The sequence below is a fragment of the Tubulanus polymorphus genome, chromosome 9 (genome assembly GCF_964204645.1).
Source record: "Tubulanus polymorphus chromosome 9, tnTubPoly1.2, whole genome shotgun sequence".
Classification (NCBI taxonomy): domain Eukaryota; kingdom Metazoa; phylum Nemertea; class Palaeonemertea; order Tubulaniformes; family Tubulanidae; genus Tubulanus; species Tubulanus polymorphus.
This window is the reverse complement of record NC_134033.1, coordinates 13,027,979-13,045,373: the sequence shown is the minus strand read 5'-3', so window position 1 is coordinate 13,045,373 and position 17,395 is coordinate 13,027,979. Positions and strand designations below refer to the sequence as shown.

The 17,395-nt window shown below is 38.7% G+C and overlaps 2 protein-coding genes across 2 annotated transcripts in view; both read right to left on the bottom strand.

Annotated features, from left to right (window-relative positions):
* LOC141910772 (26S proteasome non-ATPase regulatory subunit 1-like) overlaps window positions 1-10,647 on the bottom strand; it is a 143,907-nt gene extending 133,260 nt beyond the window's left edge. The window contains exons 1-12 of the mRNA XM_074801562.1: window positions 10,511-10,647; window positions 7,962-8,079; window positions 7,249-7,418; window positions 6,399-6,604; window positions 5,773-5,916; window positions 5,204-5,569; window positions 4,797-4,934; window positions 4,084-4,251; window positions 3,524-3,697; window positions 3,050-3,238; window positions 2,441-2,656; window positions 1,755-1,819 (exon numbers count right to left, since the gene is read on the bottom strand). Coding sequence (XP_074657663.1) covers window positions 1,755-1,819; window positions 2,441-2,656; window positions 3,050-3,238; window positions 3,524-3,697; window positions 4,084-4,251; window positions 4,797-4,934; window positions 5,204-5,569; window positions 5,773-5,916; window positions 6,399-6,604; window positions 7,249-7,418; window positions 7,962-8,079; window positions 10,511-10,535 — 1,979 coding nt within the window. The 5' untranslated portion in view covers window positions 10,536-10,647. The remainder of the gene's footprint in view (window positions 1-1,754; window positions 1,820-2,440; window positions 2,657-3,049; window positions 3,239-3,523; window positions 3,698-4,083; window positions 4,252-4,796; window positions 4,935-5,203; window positions 5,570-5,772; window positions 5,917-6,398; window positions 6,605-7,248; window positions 7,419-7,961; window positions 8,080-10,510) is intronic.
* A 2,052-nt stretch (window positions 10,648-12,699) lies between these two features.
* Window positions 12,700-15,746, bottom strand: LOC141910970 (UDP-N-acetyl-alpha-D-muramoyl-L-alanyl-L-glutamate epimerase-like). The gene is made up of 2 exons (XM_074801878.1): window positions 15,620-15,746; window positions 12,700-14,232 (listed from the first exon to the last, which is right to left on the bottom strand). The coding sequence occupies exon 2, from the start codon at window positions 14,221-14,223 to the stop codon at window positions 12,817-12,819; it is 1,407 nt and encodes a 468-aa protein (XP_074657979.1). The 5' UTR covers window positions 14,224-14,232; window positions 15,620-15,746; the 3' UTR covers window positions 12,700-12,816.
* Between the last annotated feature and the right edge of the window lie 1,649 nt (window positions 15,747-17,395).

Sequence of the window (17,395 nt, the reverse complement as noted above, 5' to 3'; positions counted from 1 at the left end):
TTCTCTAAAGAAAACAAATTTTCAATGGAAACAATAACATACTGAGAGAAATAAATATTAAGTCATTTTGGAGGCTTGTACGATCATACTTTTGATTCGGCCTTAGAATACGAGATCAAACTTGAAAATGGACTACCGTAATTCTAAGTAGTATCAAACCATGTAAATAGTTGATACTATTCACTGAGATTTTTCAAATAAACTCCGAAGATGTGTGGAAGGATTCCGTCCGAACGTAAGAAGAAAATGTTAACAGTTGTTTAAACTGATATTGTGAGTTTCTCTCGATAGTATCACACGCGACAACCACTACACCATAACTGACCGTATAGTAACGCCATCTGGCGGTGGTGTGCCGGTACCTCATTGAACCAAAACCAGCAGTCGGTACAGCGATACTGAATCGACAAACTATACCAAATCAATCAAATATAGATGACGATTTATTTACGCGGAAGACGTTCGCGGCCGAATCCCGAGAACAATCGAGTTTTCTCGACACTTCACAAACTTCCGGCTGAGCTCGACTTAAACTGAATTACAACAACAAACGGTTAAATAATTCATCGCGCAAGCGATCAACAATTAGAAATTCAGCCGACGAACATTACCGAGAAGATTTCAAACGCCCGCGCATGCTGCGCATAAATTCACTGCTCACGTACTGAATGCAATATTCATTACCTTCCAACCGGAAAAAGATTGATGATGAAAGTGAACTATTTCGCGTCTTATATCCATCTAACGAATCTTTTACTTTGTTTAACCCTTTCAGTGCGTCTACACCGCAGTGCGGTGTATAAATCAGTGATTGATTTTGCTAGTACACCGCACTGCAGTGTATTGATGTAATTAGTAATTATCTCTCTGGAAAGATGGCAGCACCTGTCAAACATAGTGAAATACTTGTAACTAACGATACACTGCACCACGGTGTAGACGCACAGTGGTACGCCCTTTATTCAACACACTAGGGTGAAATTTTTCAAAAAATTCCAATTATCTCCAGCATTATAGGGTATTAATTAGTCAGCACTGAAAGGGTTACAGAAATGCGCGAGAAATTTCCGTCGAGCTCGAAAGTGGTTTAAATCGCAAAAGAGCCCGAGATAATGTCAATAAGTATATCGCATGGTATCATTCAGAGATACCTCGATGTGACACTGGTATCTGAACTGGAAATACATGATATCTAGAAGCTGGTGGCAAACAAGTTCAACAGGTTGACCACAATCTGTCCACTTCTAAACTACCTGAGTTATTTCCCCCCCCCCAAAAAAAACTTTCCCCGTGTTCAGATGAACGTCAATAGGAAAGACCAGAGAGAAGTTTTCTAGACACATCCAGTAGTAAGCCAGTTCAGTTAATATTTCAACATGATATTTTCATAGGAATTTCAACTTGACCAAATTAAACGAAGAATTTTAAGTTGTAAATTTTAAAGACATACATTTTTCAATTTTCCCAAATGGAAAATGGGATCTTCATGAAATAAACAGATACCATCATCACATTTAAGTTAACAGTTAACATTTTACTGGTTGATAAAGGGGTTTTTCAAGAAAAATTACTGAAGAAAGTTCCCATCAGGTAAGAAATTGACATCCCAGAACTATGCTTCATCAAGTGTAACACAAACATTTTCTGGATTAAAGGAAAATCTATCTAATTCCAAAATATTACAATTTTTAAATTCCCAAGTTTTTCCCTGGTTTCTGTAGGAAGCATGAATGAAAAGACAATGGTTGATTTACCTGAATAATAGGAACCCGAGGGAAGTAACGGCTGCTCTTCTGACATCATCATTTACATCACTGACCTGTTCAAATCAAAACATAATCCAGCTCAACAAACAGCGACTTTATTCGAAACAGAAAAGCCACGTTCCGACAATCAAAACCCACTATTTAAGGGATTAAACAAAATGTATTCTAGTAAATGAAAGGTTTTTGAAAAAGAAGTCTCAATTCGCGATCTAATAATAAATAAGATAATAAGAAGGTACTTTGAAGACACGACTAAAAATGTCATGGAAGAATTACAGCAGAAACAACTGTTGGACATATTCTACTAGACTCCTCCTAAATTGGTACTCTCAGTAAACCGGTAATTTGGTGGTTACTACCTTTGCACTACCTAAACTTGGTAACCGTCTTATTGGGTTAAAAATCCCAACTGTATCGTGTAAGGTGTAGTCTGCTGTACAACTACAAACATTCCTAATATTTTTTATTTCTCAAAATTAAAGGAGTTTCAAGCATTTTGCCTGAATTAAAAGGAGTTTCATGCAAATTTTAAAGCATTTTCAGTTAAAAGCAGCTTTTAAGGAATCAAGGAGTTGTAGGGACCCTGCCATAAAGCTGGTATAAGAATTCAGCCAAGTTTATATGTGTCAGTCTTGACCGATCGGAAAGTAATAACCGAATGAAACACTACTCACGGCGACGTGTAATAACTTGCGAATGGCTTCGTTGTTTCCGCTGCCGCAGTACGACATCGCGATCGTGTACATGCCCGACCGACGCAGTATCGGATCTTTATCACGCATGAGGCTCTCGATCAACGTGTCGGCCTCTTCTAGACGTCCGTACATCGTCAACGCGATACCGACTGCTAAACCGCGCAGGATCTTCTCGTGTTGAGTCTCCTGAGCGTACTGTAACATAATAATACAGCAAATCACAAAATACGTTCTATTAGTAAAATTGGTTAATTTGGGCCCCTTCTATTATTATGATCATGGGTCTTATTTGACACTTGACCCTGTTACACAGCTTGGCCTGGCCAACATATTTCCACATTTGTATGGGCTTAATTTGACTTTCGATCCAGTTCCACAGTTGTGTGGGTTTATTTGATTCTGGACCTTGTATCACAGTTGTCGGTTAATATAGATTTTGAACCCATTTCTATAGTGATGGCCTTAATATGACCCGGATTGGGAAGTTAATTTGAGTTTGATATTTGCAGAGCTTAACTTTGCAGTCAAGCTAAAATCAGTTGAAATGAACTTATTAAATCTAGGATCTAGAATAAAAATATCACTTACAGCGACCATATCCTCGATACCGGTCGCCGACTTTGTACCCAGCATCACCAGACCCATAGCTATACCAGCCGCCTCTCCGGTCACCGCGTCCTCCTGGTATAGATTGAATTTCAACTGATCGTATATATCCTGACGAGCCGTACCCATCGCGGCGAGACCCAACCCGAGACATCCGCCGTGGCGTACCATCTGAAAACAAATACACGAAATGTAACTGTATGTTTAACTCTTGATGAGTCAAATTTCAAACTTTGAGCTTTCAAGCAGCTGCCATGCCCAGCCTATCACTCCTCAAGTCACCTGTATCCACCAGACTCTTTTGTCTGCTATCAAACATGGTAACAGTGGGATTTGAATCCATTGGCATAAGATGATGGCATTAAAATTTTCGAGTAATTTCATCAGTGAAATTTCTGAGTGCTAATGGGTTAACCGCAATCTCAGCAACTGAAGGATTAGTCAGTGTGTACGTACCTCTGAGCTAGCGTCTTTCAGCTGATTCAGTAGATATTCCGTGATTTCACCTCCGTGATTCGCGTGGATCATTCCCAACGCGTAGAGACCTCCGCCTTCTGAATACGCCGATCCGCCGGCGCTGTCCTTCGGTAGATAACTCGACATCAGTGCTAACGCTTCCTTCTCGTGACCCTGTAACAAATAACGGCGATCGTGTATAGATCTAGGATCGACTTCAATGAAATGTTCCACTAAGTGCTTTCAAAAATACGTTTTTCTCGATTATGGTTGTAAATTTTCAGATTTTTTCACATTTAGCCGTCATTAAATTCATTCAATATGCAGTTAAGTCAAGAAGGCATAACAGAATTTTTTAGATTATTCATTCATCGAAAATTCCGGGGAGAGTCCTTAACTTAGGAGCTGTAGTGGCATAATTTCAAAAGATTTTTCTCCCGAAAATCCAGAAGGGTTGTGATCTAAGAAGGGGTTTCTTTTTTTGGGAAAATTCCAGAATTTATCGAAATTCGAGGGATTGGATTTCACTTGATGACACTTCTCAATAGACCATATCGTACCATATGAATAACGCCGAGACTAGCCGTCGCGGTGAACTTCGCCCAGTTGGTGGCGCGCGCCAACCACTCGAGATTATCGCGCAGGAACTGATCGGACGTCGTACCACAATGCATCAGTCCGTTCGCGATGACGGTCGCGTTGTGACAAACTGAATTTCGAACCGCGTCCTACAATTCAAATACAAACAATTATTATCTTATTACCATCTAATGATTCAGACATTACCAAACATTAAAGATGTAAAAAAATTTTGTTTAAATTTCTTCAAGCCCTTTCGTTTTACTGCATTTAAAATGGATATATTGTTATTTCTAATAATTCTAATTCTATACTACAAAAGACGTGTCACAGGTTGGCAAGGTCTGTGCGCTATGCATTAACAAGATTTTGGTACAGAATACCAAAGCATTTGGAACCAAGATTATTCGACTTTAAAACTACTTTTAATTGTATATTTTCTTTCATCTTAAAATAGGGATTGTCCCTGCTATTTATTTGGTTGGTAATTGTATATTAACTTATGGATCATTCATTTATTACGCATGCATGAAATTTGACTTTTTCAAAGCCCCCCTTTTTGTATGCAAAATGGGCTATTTTTCATATCCGTTATGCATTACAGTACACAATTGCACTTACCCCTCCCCCTCCCCTAATGTGTACACACTAAACGAATGATTCCTTATATCACACTATAAAATCATTACCTTACCTTTGTATTTCTGAGAATTTGTAAGTCTGTTTTATTGTTTCGTATGAGGAATTGTAAATGTAAACCGATAGTCGTTTCACCGCCTAAAATCGTGTTTAATTTCGTGATGTGATCTTGTATGTTACGATCCATTTCGCTCTGAAAAAATAGTAAGAAATGAAAAAATTTGAAATTTCTAAATTTCATTTGTACTATACATAGAGCTTCCATAACAAAATACAAAAAAAAAACTTCATCCGATTTTAATTGAAAAATAGAAGAAATTGAACAAGAAAGACTAAGTTACTACTAAGATGAATCCTGATGGATCCTCACTTGCCATAAGCGGAATCCTCGATTACTAAAGAACCGTAGGCAATCCCCAATTATAAATAATCATGAATGAAAAAAAAAAAAAAAATATTTACTAAATCTTCCAGCTGTTTTTCTGATATTGCATCTTTTTCTTTTTCTTTCTCGTCTGTTTTCGTTTCATCTGTCGTCGACGTATCCATCGGCGTCTCTTTACCGTCGGCGCTCGAGGTCGTCGTCGCGGCGACGCTCGCCGGCGTTGAACTACTGTCCGTCTGCTTCGACGTCGACATCGTTTCCGGTATCGGAATCGGGGCCGTCGCTCGCAGCGCCCCCTGCACGCGTTGTAGGAACTGTTGCGTGGCGCTCTCGTACAAGTCGAAACCGATCTGATACGCCATCATCGAGTCGTTCGCGTCCGATTTAACGAGTTTTTCCAAAATGTCGGCGACCGCTTGCGGGTCGTCCAAGAATATCAAACACTGAAAAAATGAATTATCAAATAAAAGTTTCTGATTTTTCAAGCCTAGTCTCATAAAATATCAAATGCAGTGACTGTGCAACTGACCCCTGACTTTAAGGCCAAATTGAGTTGACTTCAGCCACTTCTAATCATGTAGAGTTAAGATACTTTAAGTATTGTTTCATACTCAAATAGAATAATAGCTATTATTGTAAAGCCTACCTGACAAACGTTGATGTAGTCTGGGGTCGACAGTCCCATGTACAGTTTGACGAGAATGCGTAGGACTTGATTGCGAAATTGGCGGTTTTGGATGAGCGACATGCACACTTTCACGCTGTACGACAACATCGCGTTTACATCATCCTGAAAATAGTGATATCTAAAACGGTCATTTCCACTCATCTCCTTGTAATAAAATCTACAGCCCTGAACCACACACCTTCAGGCAATCGTCAATGTAGTGCAAATCATACTTTGATCATCAGTTTCTTCAAGTGAGCCGATAAAATGTCCAATTATTATATATATTTAGATAGATACATAGATAGGGACTGTTTGTAATACAGCAATATCAACATGGCTTAAAGCTTCTTTTTTTTAGAGAATTCCCTGACTATTCTTTTAAAGGAGAGAAAATAAAATTCCCTGATTTCCAGGTAAATAAATGGCACCCCCTCGAATAAGCTCCACTGCAAAACCCGAATGAAGTAAGATGATTTCTCTAAAAGTCTGTATTTTCAACGTTCAACTTTGATTTTATGAAAAGTCAATTTTTTAGAGAAAACTATTCCTACAACCTGGAGGATAGATTCGTTTTCAAATCAACTACCGAAACATTTACTCACCGCTTCTAAGATGGCTTTTTCGAATATATCGACGCGCCTGGTTTCCAGAGCGATTCCGACCGCTTGTTTGTACTTGTGATCGTCGAAACATCGTTGGAACATGCGATTGACGATCGCCTCGAGACGTGGGTCGATCGGTTTCTGATCCTCCTCCGACAGGTCGATGTTATAAATGCACAATTTCGTGTAGTGATCGATGCATTTAGCTGAAAATTTTTAAGAAAATGTATTCGAATGATGAAAAAAGAAACATCTAGGAAACTTGGGCCAGTTCGACAACTTTACACGAGGGCTCTAATGTAGAAAATAAACTAAATTAAACTAACCCTTTGAACATGGCTGCTGGGCCCAGTTTCATGAAAAAGTGTAAGCTAAAACTGGTAAGGCTAAAGTGTTGGCCTCATTGGCAATGTACAGTTAGGCCTACCAATAGTAATTAAATCAAAAAACTTTGAGATAAACTTTTTCGTGAAGCTGGACCCCCTAAATCGATACTGTTTATCTCATCAAGCCGTTAATTTAGAGGTTTCATAAGCACATTTTTATCTGACTGTATACTGTGCCTAAACTCACTTCTTATTTGGTAATTGGCTAGCCGTCTAATTTCAATTTGGTAAAAAAAAGTATGCTGCCAATTGTACCAATTTAGTCGTAGTCTACTCTACAACTTGGAACTAGCAAAAAATTCTAATTGCCTATTTCTCAAAATATAAGTTTTAAATGAGTTTAGGCAGTTTGCTCGATTAATCAGTATCAAGCATTTTCTGTTTGAATGAGTCTTTAAACAGTCGAGGGGTCCTAGGGGTCTGTCATGTTTCTGGAACCGGAAAAACTGATTGTTACAACGTACCGATGATTGTTTCCACATACTCCGACGAACTGTTGACGTTGAACAGATCTCCGGCGCCGAGCGCGTATGTCAACGATTCCTCGAACGCGCCGAGGTGATAGTAAACTCGCGACGCGACCAGAGCCGCTAAATTACGATGTTTGAACGTAGCCTCTTCATAAAGCACCTCGCTGAAAAAATATCAATTAATGAAAATATATTAATGTAAACAGGGGCTTATATTTGTGACACTGTACAAGGATTCATGGGGATTTATAGAAGAGATTTTTATGGATTTTCTGAAAGGTTATAAGGCAGTGGCTAATTTCCACCAATTTACTTATTTCCTGAGTTTTCCACACTTTAACACAAAATTCTCTCAGTAAATCCAATTTCTTGGTTTAAAATGTTACAACTCAATCATCTTAATGAATCATGTATTGATAGAAATGCATGTGGTCAATAACATATCAAAATTCCTTGAGTTTTCCAGGTTTTTCACAAACTGTCAAATTCCCCGTAATTTACTGATTCCCTGAGACCTCTAGGACAGGTCAGTGGCCACCCTACTAGGTGAAATTAGCATCAATTCGATGATGTCACCGAGGGATTTATGTAGATAGATGTCATAAGCGACGGGACGCAGTGATTTTCTTGAAGTAAAGCCAACCAGTTTGATATCGTTATAGAGGGTATTCCATGATTAAAGTACCGGTCGCTGTTTTACTACTTACATTTTCGTCACGGCCTCGGAGATCTCAGCCCAGAATACATCGACGATGTTATTCAGTTTCTCGAGAGCGAATACTTTCAATTCGGGCTCTTCTTCATCCAATAATGAGATCACTCCAGCTAAAAATTTTAAAGAATGATAATAACATTAGCAGGGCTGAACAGCAGGATACTTGTTTAGGTCGGCAGAAGAAAAATGAAATGTCAAACAGTGATACAGAAAATCATGAAAAAATATTTTCTTGATTATTTTTTTTAGTATGATAATCGCGTCAAAGATGACAATACCCATCATCAAATACCAGTTTTTTTCTGACATTAATGGAACATTTGAATCTCGTCAAAGCCAGTCCCAATAAACCGCCAAAATCATAAATCACTGATTTGGTTGGTATTTAAGGGGTTGAATGTATTAGATCAAGTATTCAGTAAGGATTTAAATCAAAATGACGAACAGAAGGTACAGGTTACGATGAACATCCCAGAAACTAATTTTGAAGGTCATTTCTATTTTATGATTAATTTCTTGATTTCTATAATATAATTATTCTAAAGTACTTTTTAATAGGCCTCCAAATGAGTTGATATTGTAAGGTAGTCATTTTGGTCATTGATAAAGTGTCAGAATTATCGTTACCTACTCAACGAGTGCTGTTCAGAATCATTGAGGTGTGCATTAGGCTACACGTTTATTATGTAAATGAAAGCTATCAGTTCATGTCATACACAGTGTCATTCATTCTCTAGCTGGACATGGGCTGCATAGGATCTAATGAGTTTCATATCTTCAGCCACAAACTGGACACAGGCTGGATATAATTGTATCTTTAATTCAACTGCCATAAGCAGGGTTTCCAGTGGTAAGGCCAGGGTAAAAAGAAGTACTTAGAAGGACTTTTACAGCAATTTTAGACCCAAAAGGAAGGACTTTTTGACTGAGAAAGAACTACTTTCCAGTAAAATGAGGACCCATGGAAGCATTTTCGCAATACCTTCACCAAGAATCAGACTGATTGGGAATCTGAGCAGCAATAAGTTTTTTTATTCACATTCAAACAAACTGTGGAATTCGCGAAAAATCCATAAAAATCAAATTTGGAAGAATTTGTTCATCAAAAGGAAGGACGATGAGAAAACTTTATTCATTATTGCGTCGCTGTCGACCTCTGCACAGATGGACCTACGAATCAAGCGTGTCTTTATCAGTCGGATATGCTTCTTTTGCTGGATTACAATGTCATGCGTTTTGGATATATTCACTAGTAGTTTATCATTTACTGTCTGTCACACCTGCTCTTCGTGCGACGTTTTGGTCTGTAATTCCGTTAATAATCGGTTGATCTGTAAATTTTATGCATCAATTTGTTCAGTAAGGAATTTGCATTCAGAAATAAATCATGAACTGGCAGAAATTTGTTTGTGTTTTCTTCTATCAGCGATAGTTTACCTAGCATACGCTCGCGTAATGCTGAAAAACGGCTTTTATGGCCCGTCACGGAGCGCCACCTACTGTATTTTGATATGCTAATGAGCAGGTGATGACGTCACTGTAACGTTTCCGAGCGTCCCACAGCGGATTTTTCAGCATTACGCGAGCGTATGCTGAGTAAACTATCGCTCATAAATGAAAACAAAAACAACTTAAGTGAAAATTTTGTTTATTTCTGAATGCAAATTCCTCACTGAACATATTGATACGTAATAAAGGTAGATAAACCGATTATTAACGAAATTACGGACCAAAACGTCGCACAGAGAGTAGGTGTGACAGACAGTAGCTGCGTTTCATCAATGGAAGTGTACTACTCCTGGACCGAGTTCCACAGTTGTGAGTTAAGATTTAACTCAGAGTTAACTAATTAGAAATGAACTGACTTTAACTCAGAGTTAACTCTAACTCACAACTGTGGAACCGGATCCTGGAGTTCTAGTGGCGCAGATGGGTAGAAAACCAGAGGTCAAATGGGATGGTACTGAGAAAATAGGAAGATGGTGGTCGACGTCGAAAGAAAGGTTAGGCATCCGACCAAGCAGCCACATAGTACTCAAGAGCGAGTGGGTCTATTGAAAAATCTTCCAAGACATAGACTAAGGCTTACTGTGAAGATGAGCGCAAAAATTAGGAAGGCCAGGGTCTTAATTGCACGCGGCCGGTGCAAAGTTGACCTAGCATAGAAGAAAACCAATTTGATCAGGTACAGGATTGTAGAATTGAAATTCAGTCAGGTCCCCGTGCCCTATGCCATGTGCCGGAATTTTTTGGAGAGATAAACGACAAAAACAGAGCTGTCAGCCGCAGGAAAGAAGACAGTCGCTTTTATAGACGGATTTCATATGGTAAAGGAAAAAAAGGAAGTAAATAGTCATTTATTCAATTTTTTAGACGGCGAATTAAAGTCAAGTGATTTGGTAGAGTAAGAAGTGAATGTTCAAACTTCAAGTTCAACATTCATTCATCACCGGATGATTCAGCAAAATTATGAAGCTTTTTTAGACATGTTAAAAATTCTATTTTCTGGTCGTAATTTCGAGAAGGATTCGGTTTTCTTACCGGCCGATGTTATATTCATCTTCATCTCAAATCCGCGGCGATTCTGACGGTGAAATTTATCTCAAATTGCTCGGATTCTGCGAACAACTAAAACGGTTTATCCTCGTTGCGTTGCTTTGTTGTTGATAGATGGCGCTGCTTGTTAGAGTACCGGTTCCGCATCCGGTGTTGCTAAGTATCGCCGTAAAAACGTTTTCAATCGAATTTAAATATACTTCATTGAGCATGTAATGAGATCGAACGACGATATCGGTTTTTACGCAATATAGGGTGAAATGGAAAATAATAGTCCTTCATAGTGCCTTCGTATTTCCTCCAAAATCATTAAGCACATCATTCATTCAAGGGGACACGTGGAAACAAATATCTCCTTTGCCCAAAACTCCTGGCGGCTGGTCATTTCGCCGCGGGCCAGGCATTCATTGAGAGCTTGGCACGATACTCGGTCCATACATTTTTCATAGGCGGTAGGCCTACATTAGGATACTGGGTCGATTCTTTGATTTTAGTTCCCTATCATGACAAGACCCTGTGGTGGGTGATACGACAGAGTTCATACAATTTCCAAACTAAAGAAAAGATCGACTTCAAAAATCAAACTAAGTATTTAGAAAAAAAATTACGATATAAATATGAACGGTGGAAGATTCAACGGAAGATCGTACAAAATGTGGATGAGAGCCCAGAACAACTTATTTGCAACGCAATTTAATTCTTAGGCAAATTGGAACTGGTACTAAAGTGCAAAAACACCGAATATACTGAGTTCCTTATCGCAAACCTTATCATCTGTTATAAGCTCCACATTTCACATGTAAATAACTACTAATTCAAAACTAATTAAATTTCAATTTTCCGATAAGGGTGATAATTCAAATCGGTATTTAATAGATGCGAATTGAAAAGGTCCATCAGTGAAACTTTGCGCATTCAACATGAAATTATATGTGGTCAGCCTTTTTGCCGGTAAGTTATGCTTCGTTCATTCAAACTTAACCGTCTTGGCGAGAATTAGAACGGTTTGTAACATGCCGGTACAAGCTTTAACTATTCTGGTTTCAATTCGAACCGAGAGACTGAGCTAGTCCTTGCGTGGAGAACTTGCAAATGAATAGATTCAGGGGTAGTTTCCTTGCCTTCTGATGAAATATCAGGCGCCTTAATCATGGATTTGTAATACACTTTGTACAGAAAAAAAAACGTGTAAAAAAACATCTAACAACTAGGGCCTTGATCGTGTATTTTATCAACAGCATTGGTAAGCACGGCAGTCGTATCCGGAAGACCGGATGGTTTCTGTCAAGAATGGTGCAGTACTAACGACACCGGACTTCCGAACTGTTTGGAATCGTGTGAATTCTCCGTCGTATGCGAGAAGACCTGTCTGGACCTGAACGCCGACGTCGAATCTGAAGAGTTCCAGAAATGTTGGTTAGATTGCCACGAAGCCTGATTGAAAATGATATTGAGATTGAAAATCGAGAGAAAAAAAGAGGAAATAAAAAGATTTCAATGAATGAAAATAAATTGGTTATGTATTTCGTATTTCACGAGTTCATACTGATTCATGGAAACTACGTAAATACTAGTCGTAACTTGTCGGAGCTTTCAGGAGCCGCAGCCCAAACAATGCAAGCTCCTTTGGCTTTTAACACTCCTGCATTTTAAAACTCGGTGTACAAAATCTGGCGGTCTCAAGTAATGGGATTGGCTACAGATTCAATGATCTCTGATCATCTTCTGATATCTGTTATCCATCACTCGGTTAAGGATATACCGGCTGGGTAATTACATCAAAAATTGGACGAATCAGTTGCGTTGTGTGGGCTTGTAGACTGGTATTATTGGCCAGTCTTAGAGGACAGTGTCCTGGGAGGTGCTTAAAGTTCAACTTTGCGATGGTCAACGGTATAATCAATCAGCCAGTCACGAAGACAATATTATTACTCTGCCTTGTTTCGAGATGTTTAAAGTCAAAACAACACAATAATCTATGTGGGGTAATCCCTGCCGTGCCCCTGTCGTGGTAGTCGTATAATACTATGTCGGTGCATTTCTTTTTTCCTCTACTTTCCTGTAATTGTATTGACTTCTACTTCATCTTGAGAATAGAATAAGAAAAAAGAGAAAATAAAAAGAGCAGAAATAAAGTAATAATTAGGTTATGTATTTTCAATGTTTACAATCCCTGTTGCCTTTATTTCTGACAAAACACTCGATGTTGCGATTCGGTATCAATTACATCAAATATCATGATTATCAACTCTAATGATTGTAATGATGAAACTCAGGGAGTCCAAAAACGATTATTTTATAAGCTTTCCTTTCAAGAAGTCACGAGCTACTTTTTCCTGCTCGCTGAACAGAGCCATGATATCTTCGGCGAATTTGGATGGAATGCGATCGTAGTCCGTATCGACTTCGGTCAGTTTCATGATCGCCGAATCCTGATCGTATCGACCGCTGACCTCATCGATATAAATATCCATAGCTTTTCCCTTCAATCCTTTACGTCGGCACAACTCAAACGCCAGACGCGTTTCGTCGATTTGACCAACGCATTCGAACGCGTTGTGTTTCTCCAGACCCAACAGCTGCCGGTAGAATATCTGAATTTCGTCGACGTCGAAAAGGTTTTCGTTGAAAATCGAGTCGATCAAGTTGGTCGGTTGGTAGGCCATGAACGCCAGCCAAATATAGGCGCATTTTGCGCACCTTTTGCACCAGGGTTTGATCTTATTGCAAGAATGCGTGTAGGGTATGTATTTGGGATCTACCGAATTCAACATACTGAAGATCATTACGTCGTTCAAAGGCTTCAAGACGCTAAAGAACGTACAATTCGACACCAGATTATTTTTTATGTACGTATCTTCCAGGATCTGCGCGGCGATGCTTTTACAGTATTGGTGATTGACGGGCAAGCCGTTTTTATCCCAGATTAAATTCGGGTATTCGGCGCTCTTCTCGTGACCCAGATTCACGTATCGATATCGATACTGCAAAACGAAAGGCAGCACCGAAAATACCGACTTAATCGTTTCATCCTCCTGCAAGGTTTTAATGTCGACGTCATCTCGTAAATCAGTAATGGGGCTGTCGAGAAAATCGTCGTACATAGCTAATTGGTGATGTCTGTGCGACTTACTGCAATTCTTGACCAAATCGCCCGTCAGACGGAGCTGCAATCGTGAAGTACCGTAAACACTACTGCTGAAAACCAAGGTACCATACTCGACCCCGACCTTATCGAAAATCGACATACTTAGCAGACTATCTTTACCTCCACCGTTCAGAGATAGCACCTCGGGGCCGTCTGGGGCCGTGGTTTCAACGGCGTTGAATTTTTTATCGTTCGCCTTGTGAAGAAACGTCGGGCCTTTGTAATCGTGCAGGTCGTTTTCGTACAACCACTGGGAAAATGCGCCGGAGAAATGTTTCAGCCAAAGATTTTCAAACTCGACCGTATGGTAGCGTTCGTAAGGACCCAGGTCGATGTGCTTGGGTTTAACGCTTTGTAATTTATTCATATCGAATACGACTATGTGGAAATAAACCCGATCCATGTAGTCTTTGCCGTAGATGTTCTCGAGGTCGTAGAAATTGACATCGTGGTACCACATCGAAGTCGTGAATTGCAGATCATCAACACCGTAAACAGTGCTGATCTGATGCTTGGAACGGGTGTAAGACTTCAGCGTAATGGTAGTCATTTTCAATATCTGTAAAATATAAATCAACGCGCCAATAAGTTTAGAGAATTTAAGATATATTTGGGAGAAAAACATCAATCTATCCCTCTGCAGCTTTCCCTTTACATTCAAGAATGATAGATTTTCTACCCGGTCAAATAACTATAGTTTTATCGACGATACTTTAACGATATACTGGAAATTTAGAGTTTGACCGCGTATTGTCCAATAAAATGAAATCTAAATTTTAAATCTATTTACACTCGTCACCTTAACAAGAGGTATACAAACGGACACCAAGAAACGATAAAACTGTTACGGCAAGGTAGAACACTAAACCTGTCTATGTCAACACTTAAAATCATTTATTCAATTGCCGTTCCAGTTATGGTTTGAACTCCTACTACGCATAATATTACCAGCGGTCCTAGCGGATCCTAACTTGCCGCAATTGGAATCCTCGATTGCCACAGTAGAATGGCCGGAAACCATTTCTCAAGTCGACGAAAGTCTATATTTTAACAGATCTGTTCTTAATAATATTGATTAATGGATGAAATTTGACCTGCACCATTTATGTGTTTTATTGTCTAAATCGATAGGTCGTTGAACAATGAGCTTCTTGCCCCGTGCGAAGTCACTTGCGGTTTCGATAACGAACTGGCTAAAATAGCACCGTCAACGATACTGTTTACCAATCTTTGATATAATGCATATCTATTAATACATGGACTCTAAAATGAGCCTATGCTTAAAACGATGAACTATTGACCTGATATCTTAAACTGCTGAAACTACTCGTCGACAAAAAGAAGTTACGGAACATCTAAATTATGTGTACAACCCGAACAGGTCTGACGCAGTTCCTTACAATTGTATCCGGTTGTTGAAGAATCAAATATATCGAAATTAACAGCAAGAATAAACATGTATGAATGCAAATATACAGTATATTATATCATAAATCTGTACTAGCAAAAACAAACAGAAATCTAATTCCAGTGAATGATTTTTATTCATCGTAGCGAACGTTTTCGGGAGTTTCATTTTCCCCTCTTCAGGCATAGCGCAAGTGATTAAATTTTGATACCTTAACTACACTATCAAAATTTAATCACTTGCCCTTTGCCTGAAGAGGGGAAATGTAACATTATTTACTGATTAGAAAATGAGATTTATTCTGTTTTTGCTACTTTGAACTCTACCCGAGATATATATATATTATACTTATATCATCATTAGAAATTGTAACGCGTACGTATCAGTGCGTTCATTTCTACGTTGAAAAAACACGTAAATATTCTACAGCTGATAACAATATTGCTCAATTGAATCATGGAGTTGTTATACAGTTTAACACTTCCCGATCAAGCGTCAATATTTGGATATTTGGAATTTGATGTACATATCTACTTACGTGATCGAAAGTGACGCTTCAATTAAAGATAATTATCACTGGAAAACGACCTATCCTCTTTAACACCCTTCGTCCTTGGAGTAATCATTTGACAAAAAAAATGATTACTCCAAGCTTCGTCAAAGTGACACTTTCTTTATTTATTAGTAGGTTTGCTGACGTCATACGTTACTTGACCAATGAACGATATACCTAGTATCTGTCACTGTGCTATCAACCATCCAATCACAAGAGCACCTTCTCTCTCATGTTTCGAAGAGTTCGAAAAAAATACAATTCTTTATTTCTAAATTGTACCTGTAGTTTTAAGTACGGGATTTTTTTGTGGTCAGCAGAATACAGTCATTTCTAGGTAGGTTTGAGCCGGGAAAACTAATTCCGAGAGGTCTAGATGCGGAATTGGGCGCCCGAAGTTCGAACCCGGTCTATCGGCACTGACTAGGTGGCACTATGTCCGAACGAAGCCGGTCGAGTGACACTGATTCTACAAATGTTGAGTAAAGATAATTGAACCATCAAGGACCAGACCGGATCATCCCATTTTCTTTTCAAATTGTTGCAAAAAGTTTTCAAATCCTCTTTATTATTGTTGAACTATTTGTCAATATCACACATCAAATCATATGAATTATCTTTCGTCAAATAATCAGAAAGCTTTTGTCATATGTTTCTTTGATTCGATCAAAGGCCTCGTTTTCACGCAACCTGTTGCATAATCCGGGCCGGTTCTAAGCAGCTCATAACATAAGTGTCCTCGATTCGATCCCAGATCATTTATCAAGATTTTAAACGCACTTATTTCTTGAAGTCGAAGACACAGCCGTCCAAAGTACATCTTAGAAGAATGAGATACAGTTTCAAGTGATTACAAACTTGTTTTTACGAGGTGCAAGAGACAAAGTACAAAGTGTATGCGAATAAAATACAATTCAAATATTGCATATCTATTGATCTATTTCATGCCGTGAAATCTTAACATATATTTCTATATTTGTGTTGAACTGTAAAGAACATTTTACTTTGAGTTTGTTTGGTCAACGCGGTCACATTTTGTGTTATTTCAAGAAATAATCAGCAGATCATTGTGATAAAGGATCAGCAAATTATCCGAATTATCCTACACTGGTCTACATGGATATATATTTCAATATAAGTGAATGAATGAATGAATGAATATCAACCAATCACTAAGTGGATTTATTTCACATTATATGTAACTGAAATAGGAGAGGAGGGAACAGTAAAAACTCCTTAACCCTTCCCCAAACCAAGTTGATAGTTTCGCGTATCGACTAGGCCCAGTGTAAGAGTAGCATATTGCGATACGCGAATAAAAAAGTTTCCAGTTTCTAGGCGCCATTTTGTGGCGGTCCCTCGAGGTCCCCATTGTTGCGATAATTTGCGCTCATTTTTAAAACATAAGTTTAGATTGAATATCAAATAGTTCTGCAGTCCCTTGCTCGATGAACTTAATTTATACACCATTTTAAAGGAAATGAAATGCAGATATTTGTTGGCGATTCTTGGAATTTTTGAATGCAACAATTGAGAACAGTGACGATGTGAAACCAAGGACCGCATATCTTAACCGCGCGTAAAAGAAATCGCACTATTTATTGATTTTGAAATATCTAAATATATCTTGAAGCTATATTTCCAATTTTCACAGAGGTTAAAGAGGGTTATTCGCAGGTTAAGCCTGCGTTGAATTTTTTTGAATATCTTTCCTGACGACTGATCTGTACCCGCTTGCGTTTGAGATTACGCGCAAAAGGG